The 26,258-nt window shown below is 49.8% G+C and overlaps 1 protein-coding gene and 1 long non-coding RNA gene across 2 annotated transcripts; both read left to right on the top strand.

Annotated features, from left to right (window-relative positions):
* The first annotated feature begins 250 nt into the window (after window positions 1-250).
* Window positions 251-26,083, top strand: LOC115185820 (uncharacterized). Its single transcript, XM_029745842.1, has 8 exons — window positions 251-466; window positions 8,567-8,632; window positions 8,844-8,914; window positions 10,023-10,149; window positions 10,699-10,869; window positions 13,772-13,853; window positions 24,312-25,841; window positions 26,062-26,083. Exons 1-8 carry the CDS (start codon window positions 370-372, stop codon window positions 26,081-26,083), a joined length of 2,166 nt encoding a protein of 721 aa, XP_029601702.1. The 5' UTR covers window positions 251-369.
* LOC115185819 (uncharacterized) lies at window positions 10,893-13,413 on the top strand. Its single transcript, XR_003875403.1, has 2 exons — window positions 10,893-11,604; window positions 11,710-13,413. It is a non-coding gene; the product is annotated as an uncharacterized LOC115185819 (long non-coding RNA).
* Window positions 26,084-26,258: the final 175 nt, after the last annotated feature.

Below are 26,258 nucleotides of genomic sequence, written 5' to 3'. Positions count from 1 at the left end.
AGTGAGGAGGACAGAGGACAAGAGAGAGAAAGAGAGAGTAGAAGAGCGAGGAATGGAGGAGAGAGGAAAGAGAGAGAACAGAGAGGAGAAGGAGAGAAAGTAGAGAAAGTGCGAGAGAAGAGAGACATGAGAGAGAGACGAGAGAGATGAGAGAGATGAGAGAGAGAGAGGAGAGAGAGAGAGAGAGAGAGAGAGAGAGAGAGAGAGAGAGAGACAGAAAGAAAGAGAGAGAGAGAATGCCAGTCTTGATGAGCAGAGGTCGACTCCTGTTGACGTCACGCAGACACCGAGACCGAGAGACACCGAGAGACCGAGAGACCGACACCGAGAGAGAGAGAGAGAGCAGGGGGAAAGGAGGAGGCAGAGAGAATGGCTGCCCAGTGCCGCAGCTCCAAATGCACCGTAGAAAGGAAAGGATTCCGGCGGGAACTCGATACCTGGAGACACAAACTGATCAACTGCGTCGGTAAGAAGATCCTCGACATCTCTCTCTTTTCCTCTCTTTCTTTTTAAAATGGCTTCGGAAGTGATTTTATTGCATATCCCCAAAAGTACAAAGGGAAGCTCCTCAACGAAGAGTTTAAACCCGGTTTAGCTGTAACGTTAGCGGCTAATGCTAACGTTACAGCTTTTATTAGCAAGCTGTCTTATTATTAAGTGCAGGTAACTAACGTTAGCATGTCGGTTAGCTCCATTTCTCTTTGTCCTTGTCTTGGTTTTTCCCCCCACCAATGTAAACCCTCCCTCCCCCTGCAGAAATATAATCCATGATTTATAGCATGCTAACTAGCATGACATGTCTTTATGTTTTCTTGTTCATTTCTGGGTTTTTTTTGTTCATGTTTTTGTCTTCTCACTTTTGTTTGTTTGTTTATTTCACTTGTTTTGGCAATGTTAAACATGTTTCCCCCCATGACAATAAAGCCTCTTGACTCGAACGATAGCTAGTAATAGTAACCATAACAACACGGTAGCTAGCTAACCTAATCCAACTAGCTAGCTAGCATGCTATTACTAGCTACCGTGTTGTTATGGTTACTATAACTAGCTACCGTGTTGTTATGGTTACTATAACTAGCTACCGTGTTGTTATGGTTACTATTACTAGCTACCGTGTTTGTTATGGTTGCTATTACTAGCTACGGTGTTGTTATGGTTGCTATTACTAGCTACCGTGTTTGTTATGGTTACTATAACTAGCTACCGTGTTGTTATGGTTACTATAACTAGCTACCGTGTTGTTATGGTTACTATAACTAGCTACCGTGTTGTTATGGTTACTATAACTAGCTACCGTGTTTGTTATGGTTACTATTACTAGCTACCGTGTTGTTATGGTTACTATTACTAGCTACCGTGTTGTTATGGTTACTATTATTAGCCACCGTGTTTGTTATGGTTACTATAACTAACTACCGTGTTGTTATGGTTACTACTACTAGCTACCGTGTTGTTATGGTTACTATTACTAGCTACCGTGTTGTTATGGTTACTATAACTAGCTACCATGTTGTTATGGTTACTATTACTAGCTACCGTGTTGTTATGGTTACTATAACTAGCTACCGTGTTGTTATGGTTACTATTACTAGCTACCGTGTTTGTTATGGTTACTATAACTAGCTACCGTGTTGTTATGGTTACTATAACTAGCTACCGTGTTGTTATGGTTACTATTACTAGCTACCGTGTTTGTTATGGTTACTATAACTAGCTACCGTGTTTGTTATGGTTACTATAACTAGCTACCGTGTTTGTTATGGTTACTATAACTAGCTACCGTGTTTGTTATGGTTACTATAACTAGCTACCGTGTTTGTTATGGTTACTATTACTAGCTACCGTTCGAGTCAAGAGGCTTTATTGTCATGTGGGGAAACATGTTTACATTGGCAAAACAAGTGAAATAAACAAACAAACAAAAAAAAGTGAGAAGACAAAAACATGAACAAGCAAAAAAACATTAGAAATGAACAAGAAAACATGTCAAATAGATAAAGACATTTCATGCTAATCTGTATAGCTAACGTTAGCTAACGTTAATGGTTAGTAAATGTGTTAGAATAACAGTTTCTTGCTATACAGTTGTTTTGTAGGTTATGTTAGTTAGCCAGCTGTTAAATATGTAGCTAGACATTGACAACCGTGATTTATACCCGGCTAGTGTTTAGGTTATTTTGGGGAAGGGGGTATGAGCGTAACTTTAGCTAGCTAGCTAATGTTACCAATAGGGTTGCCAGGTCAAGTACAAATATTTAACCAAATGATCTGCCAAAAGAGAGGAGAGAGGAGTTGCCACATTTGTACAATAAACACTTTTTCCCCCATAATGTTATCGCGCAAAATTTAAGGAATATCGACTAAACTTGTAATAATGTTGGAAGCAAAATTTCTTTTTTTCATTAAAATAATTATTGTAAACTTATTAATAAACAAATGTTGACTATGTCGCCAAGAGAAAATATAAATCACTTTTTATTTAAACTCACCAGATTTTTAATCCCATCCATGTATGTCGATTTAATTTGTTTGACTGCTGTGATTTAAGAAATAAGGCATGAGGGTATATGGCCAATATATCACGGTTAAGGGTTTGTTCTTTAAAGGCTCTGCGTGGTCAAATAAATGTCTGCAGTGTCCAAACAGCATTTCCTGTGATATAGCCTCAGCAGAAGTCAAGGACATCGCAGAGCTGTTGTGAAGGAAGTGAGTTTGTGTTTATACAGGAAATCCCGCCCCCCCCCCCCCCCCCCCACCTACCATCGACCTGTCATGTCGATACGGAGCCCTCCGCATCATAACAACATTTGGGAGTGATGTGGTATTGAACTCAATTTGGACTCCGCAATTGCCTCACTCTCTCCATATGGCGCCTCCGACCACATTTTCGAATCAAGGATAAATTGACTTTAAGCATGATGCTTAAAGTCAAGTGCAGCTGGCCCAGAACACAGCGGCACGTTTTGCTCTTCATTGTAATCAGAGGGGTTGATATAAATACTATGGATGCCCAGTCTCTCTCTCTTGGTTAAGAGTTGAGGAGAGACTGACTGCATCACTTCTTGTTTCTTTTATAAGAAACATTAATGTGTTGAAAATCACAAATTGTTTGCATAGTCAGACATGCCACCAGGGGTCTTTTCACAGTCCCCAAATCCAGAACCAATTCCAGGAAAGTGTACAGTATTATATAGAGCCCTTATTGCATGGGACTCCAATCCATCTCATGTTGCTTTAAATAAAACAGCAAACCTGGTTTCATAAAACAGATAAAGCAACACCTTCACTGCAGAAAGCCTCTCCCCTATTGGACCTAGATAGTTTGTGTGTATGTATTGATATGTAGGCTACGTGTGCCTTTTTATAAATGCATGTAGTTCTGTCCTTGAGCTGTTCTTGTCTATTGATGTTTTGTGTGGAACCCCAGGAAGAGTAGCTGCTACGTTTGCAACCGCTAATGGGGATCCTAGTAAACTACCAAAATACCAATACAAAGTGCCTGGATACAGCCGTTAGCCCTGGTGTATATGGGCCACATGCAACAAACCACCATGTTAAGACTACAAACAGTTATAAATGGCCCATTTGCGAGATTGACTTGTCATTTCGAATAGGCATAAACAACACATACACACACACACACACACACACACACACACACACACACACACACACGAGGCCTACATCTTGTTTCAGAGACATAACCAACACATGATACACACACACACACACACACACACGAGGCCTACATCTTGTTTCAGAGACATAACCAACACATGATACACACACACACACACACACACACACACACACACGAGGCCTACATCTTGTTTCAGAGACATAACCAACACATGATACACACACACACACACACACACACACACACGAGGCCTACATCTTGTTTCAGATAGTCTACAGTAGTCAAGATGCGAACTGAATGATTTAGCAGCTTGCATCGTTATTTTTGTTGTTGAGATGCTTGTTTTGTTCACAGTAGTATACTGGAATAGACTATTGAGGATGGAGGTCATTTCAATCACTACATTAAATATTAAATACTATGTATAGGACCTGAGGGTGCTTGTTAACAACAGCCAGTGTTTGTTTATTTGTTTATTTATTTGTTTATTTTATGTTTAACCTGTAGCCTAATCTGACAACTGTTAACGTCAATACAATGCGTTTTAATAACAACCGATCGGAAATCGCGATAGAGCTTTTGATAACTGCCAATTCAATTAACTAAAACATGTCCATTTTAATAACTGCATAATAATAATAACACAAGGCCTCAACAACAACAAACAGAAGTTCTCTTTTAAAAAAAGGGGGGGGGGGGGGGTGGAGACACTCTAGACCCAAACTGTTACATTTCTCTACGGCTGGCCTGGCCATGCTTTCCTCCTGGCTACCCCAACCCCGGCCAACAGCTCCGCACCCCCTGCAGCTACATGCCCAAGCCTCCCCAGCTTCTCCTTCACCCAAATCCAGATCGCAGATGTTCTGAAAGAGCTGCAAAACCTGGACCCGCTACAAATCAGCTGGGCTAGACAATCTAGACCCTCTCTTTCTAAAACTATCCGCCGCAAATTGTTGCAACTCCATATTACCAGTCTGTTCAACCTCTCTTTCGTATCGTCCGCGATCCCTAAAGATTGGAAAGCTGCCGCTGTCATCCCCCCTTTTTCAAAGGGGGAGACACTCTAGACCCAAACTGCTACAGACCTATATCCATCCTGCCCTGCCTTTCTAAAGTCTTTGAAAAGCCAAGTTAATAAACAGATCACAGACCATTTCGAATCCCACCGTACCTTCTCCGCTATGCAATCTGGTTTCAGAGCTGGTCATGGGGGCACCTCAGCCACACTCAAGGTCCTAAACGATATCATAACCGCCATCGATGAAAGACAGTACTGTGCAGCTGTCTTCATCAACCTGGCCAAGGCTTTCGACTCTGTCAATCACCTCGTTCTTATCGGCAGACTCAATAGCCTTGGTTTCTCAAATGACTGCCTCGCCTGGTTCACCAACTACTTCTCTGATAGAGTTCAGTGTGTCAAATCGGAGGGCCTGTTGTCCGGACCTCTGGCAGTCTCTATGGGGGTGCCACAGGGTTCAATTCTCGGGCCGACTGTTTTCTCTGTATACATCAATGATGTCGCTCTTGCTGCTGGTGAGTCTCTGATCCACCTCTACGCAGACGACACCATTCTGTATACTTCTGGCCCCTCTTTGGACACTGTGTTAACAACCCTCCAGACGAGCTTTAATGCCATTCAACTCTCCTTCCGTGGTCTCCAACTGCTCCTAAATACAAGTAAAACTAAACGCATGCTCTTCAACCGATCGCTGCCTGCACCTGCCCGCCCGTCCAGCATCAATACTCTGGACGGTTCTGACTTAGAATATGTGGACAACTACAAATACCTAGGTGTCTGGTTAGACTGTAAACTCTCCTTCCAGACTCACATTAAGCATCTCCAATCCAAAATTAAATCTAGAATCGTCTTCCTATTTCGCAAACAAAGCATCCTTCACTCATGCTGCCAAACATACCCTCGTAAAACTGACTATCCTACCGATCCTTGACTTCGGCGACGTCATTTACAAAATAGCCCCCAACACCCTACTCAGCAAACAGGATGTAGTCTATCACACCCAACACAAATCTAGGGTTGCCACCCAAGACGGCTGGTCGTTCGTTCTATTGGTTCAGTTGCCAGAGACGCGGCCCAATCATTCGCTTTAAATGTTCTGTTCTTATCCGTTGATTGCTTTTGATTTAGAATTATTATTATTATTATTTATTTTTTTACACACATCCGTTCCATTTAGTATGATATGTTACTTTACGTTGGTACTATAGAGTCCCACAGTGGAGGTGTCATAATACCCATAAAACCTAGCGGTCAAACAGGGAAATTATTCCCATCTTTTTTTCCCCCACCATTTGTTTTTTCCCCATAGGGGGATTTTAGAAACACTTCAAATAAGGTCTGTGTTTTGTTTCGGTTTAACCCTGACGTGACGTTTTGATAACCGTGTAAATCTCAATACGACAAGGTGACTTTTATCAATATATTAGTCTCTATTTACTCTGATTCTACAATGCTAATTAATTAGTATCAAAGTAGACATCATGCAAAACTACAAATCCCAGCATGCACCTGCACGTTATCTCTAGCTGACACCTTAGGCTAACAGGTTTTGTGTCAATTTAAATCTTGCACAAGACAGTTAACAGAATTGTCAATTTAAAGAAATGTTCAAATCAAATCGAATGTATTTATATAGCCCTTCTTACATCAGCTGATATCTCAAAGTGCTGTACAGAAACCCAGCCTAAAACCCCCAAACACCAAGCAATGCAGGTGTAGAAGCACGGTGGCTAGGAAAAACTCCCTAGAAAGGCCAGAACCTAGGAAGAAACCTAGATAGGAACCAGGCTCTGAGAGGTGGACCAGTCCTCTTCTGGCTGTGCCGGGTGGAGATTAGAAACCTAGAGAGGAACCAGGCTATGAGGGGTGGAGATTAGAAACCTAGAGAGGAACCAGGCTCTGAGGGGTGGCCAGTCCTCTTCTGGCTGTGCTGGGTGGAGATTAGAAACCTAGAGAGGAACCAGGCTCTGAGGGGTGGAGATTAGAAACCTAGAGAGGAACCAGGCTCTGAGGGGTGGCCAGTCCTCTTCTGGCTGTGCCGGGTGGAGATTAGAAACCTAGAGAGGAACCAGGCTATGAGGGGTGGAGATTAGAAACCTAGAGAGGAACCAGGCTCTGAGGGGTGGACCAGTCCTACATTCTTATTTATAATGACGGCCTACCGGGGAACAGTGGGGTTTAACTGCCTTGTTCAGGAGGCAGAACGACAGATTTTTACCTTGTCAGCTTTGGGGATTCGATCCAGCAACCTTTCGGTTACTGGCCCAACTCTCTAACCACTAGGCTACCTGCCTCCTCTAACCACTAGGCTACCTGCCTCCTCTAACCACTAGGCTACCTGCCTCCTCTAACCACTAGGCTACCTGCCTCCTCCTCTAACCACTAGGCTACCTGCCTCCTCCTCTAACCACTAGGCTACCTGCCTCCTCCTCTAACCACTAGGCTACCTGCCTCCTCCTCTAACCCCTAGGCTACCTGCCTCCTCCTCTAACCACTAGGCTACCTGCCTCCTCCTCTAACCACTAGGCTACCCGCCTCCTCCTCTAACCACTAGGCTACCTGCCTCCTCCTCTAACCACTAGGCTACCTGCCTCCCCCCTCTAACCACTAGGCTACCTGCCTCCTCCTCTAACCACTAGGCTACCTGCCTCCTCCTCTAACCACTAGGCTACTTGCCTCCTCCTCTAACCACTAGGCTACCTGCCTCCTCCTCTAACCACTAGGCTACCTGCCTCCTCTAACCACTAGGCTACCTGCCTCCTCCTCTAACCACTAGGCTACCTGCCTCCTCCTCTAACCACTAGGCTACCTGCCTCCCTCCTCTAACCACTAGGCTACTTGCCTCCTCCTCTAACCACTAGGCTACCTGCCTCCTCCTCTAACCACTAGGCTACCTGCCTCCTCTAACCACTAGGCTACCTGCCTCCTCCTCTAACCACTAGGCTACCTGCCTCCTCCTCTAACCACTAGGCTACCTGCCTCCTCCTCTAACCACTAGGCTACCTGCCTCCTCCTCTAACCACTAGGCTACCTGCCTCCTCCTCTAACCACTAGGCTACCCGCCTCCTCCTCTAACCACTAGGCTACCTGCCTCCTCCTCTAACCACTAGGCTACCTGCCTCCCCCCTCTAACCACTAGGCTACCTGCCTCCTCCTCTAACCACTAGGCTACCTGCCTCCTCCTCTAACCACTAGGCTACTTGCCTCCTCCTCTAACCACTAGGCTACCTGCCTCCTCCTCTAACCACTAGGCTACCTGCCTCCTCTAACCACTAGGCTACCTGCCTCCTCCTCTAACCACTAGGCTACCTGCCTCCCCCCTCTAACCACTAGGCTACCTGCCTCCTCCTCTAACCACTAGGCTACCTGCCTCCTCCTCTAACCACTAGGCTACTTGCCTCCTCCTCTAACCACTAGGCTACCTGCCTCCTCCTCTAACCACTAGGCTACCTGCCTCCTCTAACCACTAGGCTACCTGCCTCCTCTAACCACCAGGCTACCTGCCTCCTCCTCTAACCACTAGGCTACTTGCCTCCTCCTCTAACCACTAGGCTACCTGCCTCCTCCTCTAACCACTAGGCTACCTGCCTCCTCCTCTAACCACTAGGCTACCTGCCTCCTCCTCTAACCACTAGGCTACCTGCCCCCTCTAACCACTAGGCTACCTGCCCCCTCTAACCACTAGGCTACCTGCCTCCTCTAACCACTAGGCTACCTGCCTCCTCTAACCACTAGGCTACTTGCCTCCTCCTCTAACCACTAGGCTACCTGCCTCCTCTAACCACTAGGCTACCTGCCTCCTCCTCTAACCACTAGGCTACCTGTCTCCTCTAACCACTAGGCTACCTGCCTCCTCCTCTAACCACTAGGCTACCCTGTCGTTGATAGTGTATTCCTTTGTATTCCAGGGTTCGAGAGCATCCTGGAGGGAATCTATGGCCCATTACTACTCAGAGACCTCAATATTTTTGATGGTGAGTGTCAATGTGTGTGTGTGGTGTGTGTGTGTGTGTGTATTTGCGTACAAGTATTTTGTGTTATACATGAGTCTTGTCTTTGACGTAATCGTGTGTTTACACGTGTTTGCTCCCAGTTGGTGCGACTGAGACTTTATTGTGTGTGTGTGTGTGTGTGTGTGTGTGTGTGTGTGTGTGTGTGTGTGTGTGTGTGTGTGTGTGTTTCCAGACTGTGAACCAGAGGAGCTTGAGGACTGGGCAGTGAAGGCCAGTTGTTCCTTCTGCAGTCTGCTGATCAATGTAAGTTTATCATGATACAAACGGACTGCTATTTTCTGTCTTGATTTACTTCCAGCTGTCACGGAGACGCCTTCAGTTAGTTCCAGCTGTCACGGAGACGCTTTCAGTTAGTTCCAGCTGTCACGGAAACGCCTTCAGTTAGTTCCAGCTGTCACGGAAACACCTTCAGTTTAGTTCCAGCTCTCACGGAGACGCTTTCAGTTAGTTCCAGCTCTCACGAAGATGCCTTCAGTTAGTTCCAGCTGTCACGGAGACGCTTTCAGTTAGTTCCAGCTCTCACGGAGACGCTTTCAGTTAGTTCCAGCTGTCACGGAAACCCTTCAGTTAGTTCCAGCTCTCACGGAAACGCCTTCAGTTACTTCCAGCTGTCACGGAAACGCCTTCAGTTAGTTCCAGCTGTCACGGAAACGCCTTCAGTTAGTTCCAGCTCTCATGGAAACCCTTCAGTTAGTTCCAGCTCTCACGGAAACGCCTTCAGTTAGTTCCAGCTTTCACGGAAACGCTTCAGTTAGTTCCAGCTCTCACGGAAACGGCTTCAGTTAGTTCCAGCTTTCACGGAATTGGCTTCAGTTAGTTCCAGCTTTCACGGAAACGGCTTCAGTTAGTTCCAGCTGTCACGGAAACGCCTTCATTTACTTCCAGCTGTCACGGAAACGGCTTCAGTTAGTTCCAGCTGTCACGGAAACGCCTTCAGTTAGTTCCAGCTCTAACGGAAACGCCTTCAGTTAGTTCCAGCTCTCACGGAAACGCCTTCAGTTAGTTCCAGCTCTCACGGAAACGCCTTCAGTTAGTTCCAGCTCTCACGGAAACGGCTTCAGTTTCGTTCAACTATATCAAATTTACTGAGTTTCTCTTGTCAGTCACTGAATGTTTGGAGCTGTTGTCATTCAGGCGACGTTGGTTGTGTTCCTCTGCTCAGACGTGGCGTTGCCTCGTCATCGACTGCGCATCACGGATTTATGACGCGGTTAGCTGATACATAAAAATTATGGATCCGGCAGGCGTCTGCGCCGTCCGGGCAGAGGAACGCGCCCTACGGCATTGGTGTGGTTTGTATGTGTTTGTTGTGACGCGTTAGCGACGTCATTGTCTCTTCCTCCTCTAACAGGACCATGTCCCGGTGGCCGCCTCCCCCCTGCCCTCCCCCTCAGACGACACGCCCTCCCAAGCCGCCTCCCTCTCAGACAGCAGCCTATCAGCTCACAGGTTCCTTCACGCCGTGTTCCATAAGAAGGGTGAGTCCCCCGTCCAACTAGAACAGAGACGACGCCTGGCATTTACACTCTTAAATGCTAACAACGCTAACGTAGCATCGAACGCCTGGCATTTACACTCTTAATGCTAACAACGCTACGTAGCATCGAACGCCTGGCATTTACACTCTTAATGCTTAACAACGCTAACGTAGCATCGAACGCCTGGCATTTACACTCTTAATGCTAACAACGCTACGTAGCATCGAACGCCTGGCATTTACACTCTTAATGCTTAACAACGCTACGTAGCATCGAACGCCTGGCATTTACACTCTTAATGCTTAACAACGCTAACGTAGCATCGAACGCCTGGCATTTACACTCTTAATGCTTAACAACGCTAACGTAGCATCGAACGCCTGGCATTTACACTCTTAATGCTTAACAACGCTAACGTAGCATCGAACGCCTGGCATTTACACTCTTAAATGCTAAACAACGCTAACGTAGCATCGTTAGCTACCTGGTTTTATACACGCTAGAGAAATGTACGTAGACGGTGATTGATTGATTGTCTGTCCGTGCCAGAGCTGGCGTCCGGCGGGGACCCCGACGTCCCTCTGGTGGCCCAGGAGCTGATGAGGAGGATGGTCCGGCAGTTTGCTACGGAGTACGCCTCCAAGACGCGCCTCACCACCTCTACCGACACGCCTCTAGACCTCACTGTGACACGGAACCAGGAGGAGGAACCCACAGCAGGTAGAGAACCCGACAGGACTTAGAACCAATACCAGGTAGAGAACCCGACAGGACCTAGAACCAATACCAGGTAGAGAACCCAACAGGACTTAGAACCAATACCAGGTAGAGAACCCGACAGGACTTAGAACCAATACCAGGTAGAGAACCCGACAGGACTTAGAACCAATACCAGGTAGAGAACCCGACAGGACTTAGAACCAATACCAGGTAGAGAACCCGACAGGACTTAGAACCAATACCAGGTAGAGAACCCGACAGGACTTAGAACCAATACCAGGTAGAGAACCCGACAGGACTTAGAACCAATACCAGGTAGAGAACCCGACAGGACCTAGAACCAATACCAGGTAGAGAACCCGACAGGGCTTAGAACCAATACCAGATAGATAACCCGACAGGACTTAGAACCAATACCAGGTAGAGAACCCGACAGGACTTAGAACCAATACCAGATAGAGAACCCGACAGGACTTAGAACCAATACCAGGTAGAGAACCCGACAGGACCTAGAACTAATACCAGGTAGAGAACCCGACAGGACTTAGAACCAATACCAGGTAGAGAACCCGACAGGACCTAGAACCAATACCAGGTAGAGAACCCGACAGGGCTTAGAACCAATACCAGATAGATAACCCGACAGGACTTAGAACCAATACCAGGTAGAGAACCCGACAGGACTTAGAACCAATACCAGATAGAGAACCCGACAGGACTTAAAACCAATACCAGGTAGAGAACCCGACAGGACCTAGAACCAATACCAGGTAGAGAACCCGACAGGACCTAGAACCAATACCAGGTAGAGAACTCGACAGGACCTGGAACCAATACCAGGTAGAGAACCCGACAGGACCTAGAACCAATACCAGGTAGAGAACCCGACAGGACCTAGAACCAATACCAGGTAGAGAACCCGACAGGGCTTAGAACCAATACCAGGTAGAGAACCCGACAGGGCTTAGAACCAATACCAGGTAGAGAACCCGACAGGGCTTAGAACCAATACCAGACAGATAACCCGACAGGACTTAGAAGCAATACCAGGTAGAGAACCCGACAGGACTTAGAACCAATACCAGACAGAGAACCCGACAGGACTTAGAACCAATACCAGATAGAGAACCCGACAGGACTTAGAACCAATACCAGGTAGAGAACCCGACAGGACTTAGAACCAATACCAGATAGAGAACCCGACAGGACTTAGAACCAATACCAGGTAGGGAACCCGACAGGACTTAGAACCACAGCAGATAGAGAACCCGACAGGACTTAGAACCAATACCAGATAGAGAACCCAACAGGACTTAGAACCAATACCAGATAGAGAACCCGACAGGACTTAGAACCAATACCAGGTAGGGAACCCGACAGGACTTAGAACCACAGCAGATAGAGAACCCGACAGGACTTAGAACCACACCAGATAGAGAACCCGACAGGACTTAGAACCACACCAGATAGAGAACCCGACAGGACTTAGAACCAATACCAGGTAGAGAACCCGACAGGACCTAGAACCAATACCAGGTAGAGAACCCGACAGGACCTAGAACCAATACCAGGTAGAGAACCCGACAGGACCTAGAACCAATACCAGGTAGAGAACCCGACAGGGCTTAGAACCAATACCAGGTAGATAACCCGACAGGGCTTAGAACCAATACCAGGTAGAGAACCCGACAGGATTTAGAACCAATACCAGATAGAGAACCCGACAGGACTTAGAACCAATACCAGACAGAGAACCCGACAGGACTTAGAACCAATACCAGACAGAGAACCCGACAGGACTTAGAACCAATACCAGATAGAGAACCCGACAGGACTTAGAACCAATACCAGGTAGAGAACCCGACAGGACTTAGAACCAATACCAGATAGAGAACGCGACAGTACTTAGAACCAATACCAGGTAGGGAACCCGACAGGACTTAGAACCACAGCAGATAGAGAACCCGACAGGACTTAGAACCACACCAGATAGAGAACCCGACAGGACTTAGAACCACACCAGATAGAGAACCCGACAGGACTTAGAACCAATACCAGATAGAGAACCCAACAGGACTTAGAACCAATACCAGGTAGGGAACCCGACAGGACTTAGAACCACAGCAGATAGAGAACCCGACAGGACTTAGAACCACACCAGATAGAGAACCCGACAGGACTTAGAACCACACCAGATAGAGAACCCGACAGGGCTTAGAACCAATACCAGGTAGAGAACCCGACAGGACTTAGAACCAATACCAGATAGAGAACCCGACAGGACTTAGAACCAATACCAGGTAGAGAACCCGACAGGACCTAGAACCAATACCAGGTAGAGAACCCGACAGGACTTAGAACCAATACCAGGTAGAGAACCCGACAGGACTTAGAACCAATACCAGGTAGAGAACCCGACAGGACTTAGAACCAATACCAGATAGAGAACCCGACAGGACCTAGAACCAATACCAGATAGAGAACCCGACAGGACTTAGAACCAATACCAGGTAGAGAACCCGACAGGACTTAGAACCAATACCAGATAGAGAACCCGACAGGGCTTAGAACCAATACCAGATAGAGAACCCGACAGGACTTAGAACCAATACCAGATAGATAACCCGACAGGACTTAGAACCAATACCAGATAGAGAACCCGACAGGACTTAGAACCCACACATTTCTAACTTGTCTGACCACTGACTAGTTGTCTGACTAGTTGTCTGGCCTCTGACTGACTAGTTGTCTGACTAGTTGTCTGGCCTCTGACTGACTAGTTGTCTGACTAGTTGTCTGGCCTCTGACTGACTAGTTGTCTGACTAGTTGTCTGACTAGTTGTCTGACTAGTTGTCTGACTAGTTGTCTGACCTCTGACTAGTTGTGTGATTCCCCCTCCAGTAGCTGACACTGTGCTCGACCTCTCCAAGCGGAACTCTGCCAGCTCGGCCTCCACATCACCCACCAATCACAAAGCCTCAGGGTGAGTGTCTCTCCTCTCATTGGTCCATACTCCACATCACCCACCAATCACAAAGCCTCAGGGTGAGTGTCTCTCCTCTCATTGGTCCACACTAGCACGCTACTAAATATGCATAGCCAATAGATGCCGTCGTTACTTGACAATACAATACTTCACTTTTAAGTACCGTACTATTTCGCTTGTACGGTAAAAACACGACATAATTCAGAGTAGTGGGGACAGTGTTAGGTGGTCTTTATCAGTCTGTCTAGGGGTGGGTGTAGTGGGGACAGTGTTAGGTGGTCTGTATCAGTAGTCTGTCTAGGGGTGGGTGTAGTGGTGACAGTGTTAGGTGGTCTGTATCAGTAGTCTGTCTAGGGGTGGGTGTAGTGGGGACAGTGTTAGGTGGTCTGTATCAGTAGTCTGTCTAGGGGTGGGTGTAGTGGGGACAGTGTTAGGTGGTCTGTATCAGTCTGTCTAGGGGTGGGTGTAGTGGGGACAGTGTTAGGTGGTCTGTATCAGTCTGTCTAGGGGTGGGTGTAGTGGGGACAGTGTTAGGTGGTCTGTATCAGTAGTCTGTCTAGGGGTGGGTGTAGTGGGGACAGTGTTAGGTGGTCTGTATCAGTCTGTCTAGGGGTGGGTGTAGTGGGGACAGTGTTAGGTGGTCTGTATCAGTCTGTCTAGGGGTGGGTGTAGTGGGGACAGTGTTAGGTGGTCTGTATCAGTCTGTCTAGGGGTGGGTGTAGTGGGGACAGTGTTAGGTGGTCTGTATCAGTAGTCTGTCTAGGGGTGGGTGTAGTGGGGACAGTGTTAGGTGGTCTGTATCAGTCTGTCTAGGGGGGGGTGTAGTGGGGACAGTGTAGGTGGTCTGTATCAGTCTGTCTAGGGGTGGGTGTAGTGGGGACAGTGTTAGGTGGTCTGTATCAGTAGTCTGTCTAGGGGTGGGTGTAGTGGGGACAGTGTTAGGTGGTCTGTATCAGTCTGTCTAGGGGTGGGTGTAGTGGGGACAGTGTTAGGTGGTCTGTATCAGTAGTCTGTCTAGGGGTGGGGACAGTGTTAGGTGGTCTGTATCAGTCTGTCTAGGGGTGGGTGTAGTGGGGACAGTGTTAGGTGGTCTGTATCAGTCTGTCTAGGGGTGGGTGTAGTGGGGACAGTGTTAGGTGGTCTGTATCAGTAGTCTGTCTAGGGGTGGGTGTAGTGGGGACAGTGTTAGGTGGTCTGTATCAGTCTGTCTAGGGGTGGGTGTAGTGGGGACAGTGTTAGGTGGTCTGTATCAGTCTGTCTAGGGGTGGGTGTAGTGGGGACAGTGTTAGGTGGTCTGTATCAGTAGTCTGTCTAGGGGTGGGTGTAGTGGGGACAGTGTTAGGTGGTCTGTATCAGTCTGTCTAGGGGTGGGTGTAGTGGGGACAGTGTTAGGTGGTCTGTATCAGTAGTCTGTCTAGGGGTGGGTGTAGTGGTGACAGTGTTAGGTGGTCTGTATCAGTAGTCTGTCTAGGGGTGGGTTGTAGTGGGGACAGTGTTAGGTGGTCTGTATCAGTAGTCTGTCTAGGGGTGGGTGTAGTGGGGACAGTGTTAGGTGGTCTGTATCAGTCTGTCTAGGGGTGGGTGTAGTGGGGACAGTGTTAGGTGGTCTGTATCAGTCTGTCTAGGGGTGGGTGTAGTGGGGACAGTGTTAGGTGGTCTGTATCAGTAGTCTGTCTAGGGGTGGGTGTAGTGGGGACAGTGTTAGGTGGTCTGTATCAGTCTGTCTAGGGGTGGGTGTAGTGGGGACAGTGTTAGGTGGTCTGTATCCGTAGTCTGTCTAGGGGTGGGTGTAGTGGGGACAGTGTTAGGTGGTCTGTATCAGTCTGTCTAGGGGGGGGTGTAGTGGGGACAGTGTTAGGTGGTCTGTATCAGTCTGTCTAGGGGTGGGTGTAGTGGGGACAGTGTTAGGTGGTCTGTATCAGTAGTCTGTCTAGGGGTGGGTGTAGTGGGGACAGTGTTAGGTGGTCTGTATCAGTCTGTCTAGGGTGGGTGTAGTGGGGACTGTGTTAGGTGGTCTGTATCAGTCTGTCTAGGGGTGGGTGTAGTGGGGACAGTGTTAGGTGGTCTGTATCAGTAGTCTGTCTAGGGGTGGGTGTAGTGGGGACAGTGTTAGGTGGTCTGTATCAGTAGTCTGTCTAGGGGTGGGTGTAGTGGGGACAGTGTTAGGTGGTCTGTATCAGTAGTCTGTCTAGGGGTGGGTGTAGTGGGGACAGTGTTAGGTGGTCTGTATCAGTAGTCTGTCTAGGGGGTGGGTGTAGTGGGGACAGTGTTAGGTGGTCTGTATCAGTCTGTCTAGGGGTGGGTGTAGTGGGGACAGTGTTAGGTGGTCTGTATCAGTAGTCTGTCTAGGGGTGGGTGTAGTGGGGACAGTGTTAGGTGGTCTGTATCAGTCTGTCTAGGGGTGGGTGTAGTGGGGACAGTGTTAGGTGGTCTGTATCAGTCTGTCTAGGGGTGGGTGTAGTGGGGACAGTGTTAGGTGGTCTGTATCAGTCTGTCTAGGGTGGGTGTAGTGGGGACAGTGTTAGGTGGTCTGTATCAGTAGTCTGTCTAGGGGTGGGTGTAGTGGGGACAGTGTTAGGTGGTCTGTATCAGTAGTCTGTCTAGGGGTGGGTGTAGTGGGGACAGTGTTAGGTGGTCTGTATCAGTAGTCTGTCTAGGGGTGGGTGTAGTGGGGACAGTGTTAGGTGGTCTGTATCAGTAGTCTGTCTAGGGGTGGGTGTAGTGGGGACAGTGTTAGGTGGTCTGTATCAGTAGTCTGTCTAGGGGTGGGTGTAGTGGGGACAGTGTTAGGTGGTCTGTATCAGTAGTCTGTCTAGGGGTGGGTGTAGTGGGGACAGTGTTAGGTGGTCTGTATCAGTAGTCTGTCTAGGGGTGGGTGTAGTGGGGACAGTGTTAGGTGGTCTGTATCAGTCTGTCTAGGGGTGGGTGTAGTGGGGACAGTGTTAGGTGGTCTGTATCAGTAGTCTGTCTAGGGGTGGGTGTAGTGGGGACAGTGTTAGGTGGTCTGTATCAGTCTGTCTAGGGGTGGGTGTAGTGGGGACAGTGTTAGGTGGTCTGTATCAGTAGTCTGTCTAGGGGTGGGTGTAGTGGGACAGTGTTAGGTGGTCTGTATCAGTAGTCTGTCTAGGGGTGGGTGTAGTGGGGACAGTGTTAGGTGGTCTGTATCAGTCTGTCTAGGGGTGGGTGTAGTGGGGACAGTGTTAGGTGGTCTGTATCAGTAGTCTGTCTAGGGGTGGGTGTAGTGGGGACAGTGTTAGGTGGTCTGTATCAGTAGTCTGTCTAGGGGTGGGTGTAGTGGGGACAGTGTTAGGTGGTCTGTATCAGTGGCTGGGGTGGCTGGCTGGCTGTCTGTCTGGCTGGCTGTCTGTCTGTCTGTCTGGCTGGGTGGCTGGCTGGCTGTCTCTGTCTGTCTGGCTGGCTGGGTGGCTGGCTGGCTGTCTGGCTGGCTGGCTGGGTGGCTGGCTGTCTGGCTGGGTGGCTGGCTGTCTGGCTGGCTGGCTGGCTGTCTGGCTGGCTGGCTGGGTGGCTGGCTGGCTGGCTGGGTGGCTGGCTGGCTGGCTGGCTGGGTGGCTGTGTGTCCCTGTGTGTTGTTGCTATGTGAAGGGGTTCACTCTTTTATCACTTGAGTGGAACTAGTTACTGTGGGGGGTGAGAGAGACAGAGACAGAGACAGGGACAGGGACAGGGAATGAGACAGAGACAGAGACAGAGACAGAGACAGGGACAGAGACAGGGACAGAGTAACTTCTCAGACTGGATTGTTCCTGTTTCTAATAACGTTGTCGATCCTTTAACCAAAACACTGGACAGTGATCAACTGCACTGCAAACCTCTCTTCATATGACAAGAAGCACAGAGATGATGTCACGCCCTTTCTTCATATGACAAGACGCACAGAGATGATGTCACAGACAATGCCGTCACAGATGACGTCAGCTCATGACAGATCGCGGCAGTGATGTTACCGACACGACATAAAGGAATCGCCCCTCCTCCCTTCGCCTCCCTCACCCCTTCCCTGATCCTGACGGTGGTGTTTGGTCCTCCCCCCACTAGGAGGCAGCAGCAGCAGCGTTGGGGAGCAGCCAGGACCGGGTCGTACCAGACCGAGGAACACCACGCCCAGAGGTCCAGCGAGCTGTCTGAGGGGCTGCTGTCCAAGGCTCTGAGAGACGTGAGGTCTGGTTGTCTTCAGGAGAACAGAGCTGCTCTTCTCTACGGGATCCCCCCTGGAATCCTGCGCTCACAGCTAGAGGCCCTGGGCCCCATACAGCGGGAGGATGTGACCTCACGGGATGTGATGTCGTCGGCGCGCGGCGAGGAGGTGCGGCTGGTTTTGCAGAGGGTGGCGGCCTGGGCGGAGCTGGGAGCGAGGGAGGAGAACGGAGAGACGTTCTTCCTTCCCTCCCCTTTGTCCTGTCTGACCCAGCGTGTCCTGCAGAGAGCTTTGTCCCGGTCTCTACCCCCCCAGCTCAGAGAGGATCTCTACCTCCGTATCCCCCAGGTCAAATCGCGCTCCAGACCAGCTCTCCTTCTCCCTGAGCCTTGCAGCCTGGCTGAGGCCCTGCACTACCACCATAACACCACCACCACCACTAATATTGCTGCTACCTCTTCATCTCCGCTGAGACTTCACCGCGCCCTCCTGCCTTCCCTCGGCCTGCCTGACCTCTCACCCCGCTGCCCCGCCCACCACCGCTGCTCCTCATTGGACGATCCCGAGGAAGGGGCGGAGCGTAGCGGGGAGAACAAGCAATCCAGGAAGAAGCGCGGGCGCTACCGGCAGTACGACCACGACCTGCTAGAGGAGGCTATCGCCATGGTGATGGGGGGCGGGATGAGTGTTTCCAAGGCCCAGGTGGTTTATGGGATACCTCACAGCACGCTGGAGTACAAGGTCAAAGAGCGCAACGGAACCCTCAAGATACCGCCCAAGAAGAGGAGGCCCGTCATCGTCACGACGACGACCACGCGGCAACCGCTGGACTCTGCCGGTTCCACCGGACTCGGGGAGGTTCTAGACTACAGAACGTTAGAGTCTGGAACCGACAACACTTGACCTCCTGCAGAACAGGAGAATGTTTTGTAGATCTTGGTCCGATACAGCTTTCATAAATACTTGGTGCGCTTGGTTTTGGTTTCGCTTGACATGCGGAGTTTGTAGATTTCTGGACTTCTGGTCCATTTGTTTCCTAATCGAGGTAAATCAAGCACACCTCCAGGTATTTGACCTATGTGTCAAATTGTCCCCAGGTTTGATGTTAATCACAAGCCAGTCCATGCAGACCAGGTTATATTACCCAGAAATATTGTGGACTATAAAACAAGAACGGCATTCTTCGCTACACGTCAGGTGTTATTTTAAATCTAATCTTCGGGTCAGCTGGTTGTCATGTCTACCTGGTAGTTAATTTGTCACTGATTGGGCCAGAGAGTCCACTGTACTGGACCTAGTCATAGGGCAGGTATCTCCTAGTCTGGGTTGTCTGGGAAACGGCCCATAGTGGATGATCACAGTCCGCGGTACTGCTGACCTCTCGGTCTAGGGTTCAATAGCCTTGATATAAATGATATGACTACCAGGGTTAGATGTGACCACCAGGGTTAGATGTGACCACCAGGGTTAGATGTGACCACCAGGGTTAGATGTGACCTCCAGGGTTAGATGTGACCTCCAGGGTTAGATGTGACCTCCAGGGTTAGATGTGACCACCAGGGTTAGATGTGACCACCAGGGTTAGATGTGACCACCAGGGTTAGATGTGACCACCAGGGTTAGATGTGACTACCAGGGTTAGATGTGACTACCAGGGTTAGATGTGACTACCAGGGTTAGATGTGACTACCAGTGTTAGATGTGACCACCAGGGTTAGATGTGACCACCAGGGTTAGATGTGACCGCCAGGGTTAGATGTGACCGCCAGGGTTAGATGTGACCACCAGGGTTAGATGTGACCACCAGGGTTAGATGTGACCACCAGGGTTAGATGTGACCACCAGGGTTAGATGTGACCACCAGGGTTAGATGTGACTACCAGGGTTAGATGTGACCACCAGGGTTAGATGTGACCTCCAGGGTTAGATGTGACCACCAGGGTTAGATGTGACCACCAGGGTTAGATGTGACCACCAGGGTTAGATGTGAATACCAGGGTTAGATGTGACCACCAGGGTTAGATGTGACCACCAGGGTTAGATGTGACCACCAGGGTTAGATGTGACTACCAGGGTTAGGGTTAGATGTGACCACCAGGGTTGGATGTGACCACCAGGGTTAGATGTGACTACCAGGGTTAGATGTGACTACCAGGGTTAGATGTGACCACCAGGGTTAGATGTGACCACCAGGGTTAGATGTGACCACCAGGGTTAGATGTGACCACCAGGGTTAGATGTGAATACCAGGGTTAGATGTGACCACCAGGGTTAGATGTGACTACCAGGGTTAGGGTTAGATGTGACCACCAGGGTTATATGTGACCACCAGGGTTGGATGTGACCACCAGGGTTAGATGTGACTACCAGGGTTAGATGTGACCACCAGGGTTAGATGTGACCACCAGGGTTAGATGTGACCACCAGGGTTAGATGTGACTACCAGGGTTAGGGTTAGATGTGACTACCAGGGTTGGATGTGACCACCAGGGTTAGATGTGACCACCAGGGTTAGATGTGACCACCAGGGTTAGATGTGACCTCCAGGGTTAGATGTGACCACCAGGGTTAGATGTGACTACCAGGGTTAGGGTTAGATGTGACTACCAGGGTTAGATGTGACCACCAGGGTTAGATGTGACTACCAGGGTTAGGGTTAGATGTGACTACCAGGGTTAGATGTGACTACCAGGGTTAGGGTTAGATGTGACTACCAGGGTTAGATGTGACTACCAGGGTTAGATGTGACGACCAGGGTTAGATGTGACTACCAGGGTTAGATGTGACTACCAGGGTTAGATGTGACCACCAGGGTTGGATGTGACCACCAGGGTTGGATGTGACCACCAGGGTTAGATGTGACTACCAGGGTTAGATGTGACTGCCAGGGTTAGATGTGACTGCCAGGGTTAGATGTGACTTCCAGGGTTAGATGTGACTTCCAGGGTTAGATGTGACTACCAGGGTTAGATGTGACCACCAGGGTTAGATGTGACTACCAGGGTTAGGGTTAGATGTGACTACCAGGGTTAGATGTGACTACCAGGGTTAGGGTTAGATGTGACTACCAGGGTTAGATGTGACTACCAGGGTTAGATGTGACCACCAGGGTTAGATGTGACCACCAGGGTTGGATGTGACCACCAGGGTTAGATGTGACCACCAGGGTTAGATGTGACTACCAGGGTTAGATGTGACTGCCAGGGTTAGATGTGACTTCCAGGGTTAGATGTGACTACCAGGGTTAGATGTGACTACCAGGGTTAGATGTGACCACCAGGGTTAGATGTGACTACCAGGGTTAGATGTGACCACCAGGGTTCGATGTGACCACCAGGGTTAGATGTGACCACCAGGGTTAGATGTGACCACCAGGGTTAGATGTGACCACCAGGGTTCGATGTGACCACCAGGGTTAGATGTGACTACCAGGGTTAGGGTTAGATGTGACTACCAGGGTTAGATGTAACTACCAGGGTTAGATGTGACTACCAGGGTTAGATGTGACCACCAGGGTTAGATGTGACCACCAGGGTTAGATGTGAATACCAGGGTTAGGGTTAGATGTGACTACCAGGGTTAGATGTGACTACCAGGGTTAGATGTGACTACCAGGGTTAGATGTGACCACCAGGGTTAGATGTGACCACCAGGGTTAGATGTGACTACCAGGGTTAGATGTGACTACCAGGGTTAGATGTGACCACCAGGGTTAGATGTGACCACCAGGGTTAGATGTGACCACCAGGGTTCGATGTGACCACCAGGGTTCGATGTGACTTACCAGGGTTAGATGTGACTTACCAGGGTTAGATGTGACTACCAGGGTTAGATGTGACTACCAGGGTTAGATGTGAATACCAGGGTTAGATGTGAATACCAGGGTTAGATGTGACTACCAGGGTTAGATGTGACCACCAGGGTTAGATGTGACCACCAGGGTTAGATGTGACTACCAGGGTTAGATGTGACCACCAGGGTTAGATGTGACTACCAGGGTTAGGGTTAGATGTGACTTACCAGGGTTAGATGTGACTTACCAGGGTTAGATGTGACTTACCAGGGTTAGATGTGACTTACCAGGGTTAGATGTGACTTACCAGGGTTAGATGTGAATACCAGGGTTAGATGTGACTGCCAGGGTTAGATGTGACTACCAGGGTTAGATGTGACCACCAGGGTTAGATGTGACTACCAGGGTTAGGGTTAGATGTGACTACCAGGGTTAGATGTGACCACCAGGGTTAGATGTGACTACCAGGGTTAGATGTGACCACCAGGGTTAGATGTGACTACCAGGGTTAGGGTTAGATGTGACCACCAGGGTTAGATGTGACTACCAGGGTTAGATGTGACCACCAGGGTTAGATGTGACCACCAGGGTTAGATGTGACTACCAGGGTTAGATGTGACCACCAGGGTTAGATGTGACCACCAGGGTTAGATGTGACCGCCAGGGTTCGATGTGACCACCAGGGTTCGATGTGACCACCAGGGTTCGATGTGACCACCAGGGTTAGATGTGACTACCAGGGTTAGATGTGACTTACCAGGGTTAGATGTGAAAACCAGGGTTAGATGTGAATACCAGGGTTAGATGTGACTACCAGGGTTAGATGTGACCACCAGGGTTAGATCATAGACGTCCAGTCATTACACCTACTAGAATGCTAGCTGTTCCCATATACTTCCAGTCATTGCGCTAACGCAAGTTAGCATTGGCTCAGAAAAAACTACCTCTTAACTTTCTTCATATTGGACTCGGGGACATAAAAATGGTATCCAAAACGGTCATCTGACTCTGGGGTAGTAGATAACTAACGCTGACATCCCCAAAGTATCCTGTTGAAATACTGTCTAGCCCAGGGCTGGGCTGGTATACCGTGTTTTACTACATAACGGTATTGATGTACAAGTGGGGTTTAGAGTTTTCACTTTACCTTCTGTAACGTTATTTCAGTGTTTCGGTTTGTTAAATGTAACACGCAACTCCGACGTGTATAATGTCCGTTTTATTTTGTAGTAAAACTCGTCTGCTTCTTGAGTCAAATCGTTCCTCCCTCTCCTGCATGCCACTAACCACACCAAGCCTGTTACTCAAGTGTTACTCAAGCAGTTGCTCTCTATTCGTTTGTATATCTTACTGTTCTGAAAACTACTGTTTGCCTTTTCTTAGCAAGGTGTTGCTGAAAAAAATAATGATTGTTAATCGCTAGTTAGCTAGTTTGCTAAATGTTCTCAAAGTCAGAGCAAACGTAGCTAGTTAGCTAATACTGCCTGGTACCAGCGCTGCTAGATGAGCGGCTAATCGCTAGTTAGCTAGCTTGCTAAATGTTCTCGGAGTCAGAGCAAACGTAGCTAGTTAGCTAATACTGCCTGGTACCAGTGCTGCTGTATGCGTTGTTGACCGTCTGTTCTGGTGGGTTAGCGTTGTTGACCGTCTGTTCTGGTGGGTTAGCGTTGTTGACCGTCTGTTCTGGTGGGTTAGTGTTGTTGACCGTCTGTTCTGGTGGGTTAGTGTTGTTGACCGTCTGTTCTGGTGGTTTAGTGTTGTTGACCGTCTGTTCTGGTGGGTTAGCGTTGTTGACCGTCTGTTCTGGTGGGTTAGCGTTGTTGACCGTCTGTTCTGGTGGGTTAGTGTTGTTGACCGTCTGTTCTGGTGGGTTAGCGTTGTTGACCGTCTGTTCTGGTGGGTTAGTGTTGTTGACCGTCTGTTCTGGTGGGTTAGTGTTGTTGACCGTCTGTTCTGGTGGGTTAGCGTTGTTGACCGTCTGTTCTGGTGGGTTAGCGTTGTTGACCGTCTGTTCTGGTGGGTTAGCGTTGTTGACCGTCTGTTCTGGTGGGTTAGCGTTGTTGACCGTCTGTTCTGGTGGGTTAGCGTTGTTGACCGTCTGTTCTGGTGGGTTAGTGTTGTTGACCGTCTGTTCTGGTGGGTTAGCGTTGTTGACCGTCTGTTCTGGTGGGTTAGTGTTGTTGACCGTCTGTTCTGGTGGGTTAGTGTTGTTGACCGTCTGTTCTGGTGGGTTAGTGTTGTTGACCGTCTGTTCTGGTGGGTTAGTGTTGTTGACCGTCTGTTCTGGTGGGTTAGCGTTGTTGACCGTTTGTTCTGCGTTGGTATCAGCCTTCTCTGCCTTCATTAATAAACCGGTTCTGTTGAACAGACAGACTTCTGGTCGTTGTTTCTGTGGTGTTTATGAATCTTTATATGAATGAGTCCTACGGTTTAGTTTGTGAATTTAATGAAGTGGTTCCTTTTTTAATTAAATAAAGATTTTTTCCTATCCCCTGTCTATCTCTAGCTCCCTGTTGCCCACGGTTACGGATGAGCCCCAGAGGGAAGCAGAGGACGCTGGGATGCCCGATGCCCCAAGTGGGAGGAGCTCTGCTCTGGAGGCGGTCCGCTCCTCTTTATGCCCCGCCCATCGCTCTCTGCTCCAGCGAATCCTGAGGCTCGCCCACCAGCAGCACCGTCTATCATTGGCCTACAGGGACGCACATCGCCGTCTCGTCCCGCCCCCAGACCCTCTCTGCTGCCACCTGGTGGCCAAACAACAGGACGACACTTCCTCTCCTCCTCCTTTTACTGACTGTTGGAGCCGTAGTGCCACCGGAGCCACTCGTCAGCAGACTGACTGGAAACCACCAGGCGGTCCAGGCTGTTGCTGTGTGCAGCGCTGCAGGCTGCCTCCTGTCTGTTTCTGTCTTCAGAGCCTCCACTGCCTGTCCTGCCAGAGCCTATCCCTGGGACACATTACCACTGGGGTTCGCTCTTCTTCTCTCTGCACTTTCACCTCCTCCCCTTCTCTTTCATCCTCCGCTCTGTACCCTAACCCGTCGGTCTGTCCCGTGGCCTCTGTCTGTTGCTCCCACCCCCACCCCCAGCCCTGCTCCAACCCCCACCCTCACCCCCAGCCCTGCTCCAACCCCCACCCTCACCCCCAGCCCTGCTCCAACCCCCACCCTCACCCCCAGCCCTGCGCCTCCTGCTGCTCAGAACAAACCTACCTGGCCCCGGTCAGACACACAGCCCAGGGAGGAGGAGGAGGAGGAAGAGACGGAGGAGGAGGAAGAAGAGAGGGAGGAGGAAGCGAGTGCCCTGTCCTCAAGAGAGAGCCATCCCGCACCCCCTCTCCTCCCCCTCTCTCCCCCATCCCCTCAGACATGGACGGAAAGGAGGAAGACAAGCCTCCCTCTCTTCTGCAGCAGCAGCAGGAGGGGGAAAAAGAGGAGGAGGCTGGGTGTGGTGGGGAGGTGGGCGAGGACAGGGAGCAGCAGGACCTGGTGGAGCGATTCAGTGACAAACTAAAGACAATCAGACCCCAGGAGAAGGATCCCCACCTCAGCTCTGCCTTAGCCAATCACAACCTAGAGAAGGATCCCCACCTGACGACCTCGGCCAATCAGCACATGGCAGAATCCCAGGCCGACGCCCACCTGAGTGAGATCATCACCACCGTTCTGAACACGGGTGGCGGCAGCGACTACAGCCTAAACGACATGTTGCATCACCATGACAACAACGAGAGCCAGCCACCTCGGACGCGTTCCCGGCGGCGACAGGAGGCCCTGGCTGCCATGACGACTTTGCCCGACCAGTCGTCCACCCGGCGCCAGACCGTGCTAATCAAACGGGAGCTGGCCAGGCTGAACCAATCGCTGGGCAGGAGGCTGTCGCTAGGGAAGAACAAGAGCCGCAGTGCCAAGCCCTTTTCTACCTGCTCCTCACCTGAACCAACCCCTGTTACAGCAGAGATGGACAGAATCACGGAGAAGGAGGGAGAGACGGAGAGGGTGAAGGAGGGAGAGACGGGTAGAGTGAAGGAGGGAGAGACCGGTAGAGTGAAGGAGGGAGAGACGGGTAGAGTGAAGGAGGGAGAGACGGAGAAGGAGGGAGAGACCGGTAGAGTGAAGGAGGGAGAGACGGGTAGAGTGAAGGAGGGCGAGACGGAGAAGGAGGGAGAGACCGGTAGAGTGAAGGAGGGAGGGACGGAGAGGGTGAAGGAGGGAGAGACGGGTAGAGTGAAGGAGGGAGAGACCGGTAGAGTGAAGGAGGGAGAGACGGGTAGAGTGAAGGAGGGCGAGACGGAGAAGGAGGGAGAGACCGGTAGAGTGAAGGAGGGAGAGACGGGTAGAGTGAAGGAGGGCGAGACGGAGAAGGAGGGAGAGACCGGTAGAGTGAAGGAGGGAGGGACGGAGAGGGTGAAGGAGGGAGAGACGGGTAGAGTGAAGGAGGGCGAGACGGAGAA

The sequence above is a fragment of the Salmo trutta genome, unplaced genomic scaffold, assembly GCF_901001165.1.
Source record: "Salmo trutta unplaced genomic scaffold, fSalTru1.1, whole genome shotgun sequence".
Taxonomy (NCBI): Eukaryota; Metazoa; Chordata; class Actinopteri; order Salmoniformes; family Salmonidae; genus Salmo; species Salmo trutta.
Note: the sequence above shows the minus strand (reverse complement) of the source record. Positions and strands in the feature narration are given on the sequence as shown.

Coding starts and splice junctions, on each gene's coding strand:
- LOC115185820 (XM_029745842.1), top strand. CDS start 370: ATGGCTGCCCAGTGCCGCAGCTCCAAATGCACCGTAGAAAGGAAAGGA. Junction 8,633..8,843: donor AGACCTCAATATTTTTGATG/GTGAGTGTCAAT, acceptor GTGTGTTTCCAG/ACTGTGAACCAGAGGAGCTT. Junction 13,854..24,311: donor ACCAATCACAAAGCCTCAGG/GTGAGTGTCTCT, acceptor GTCTATCTCTAG/CTCCCTGTTGCCCACGGTTA.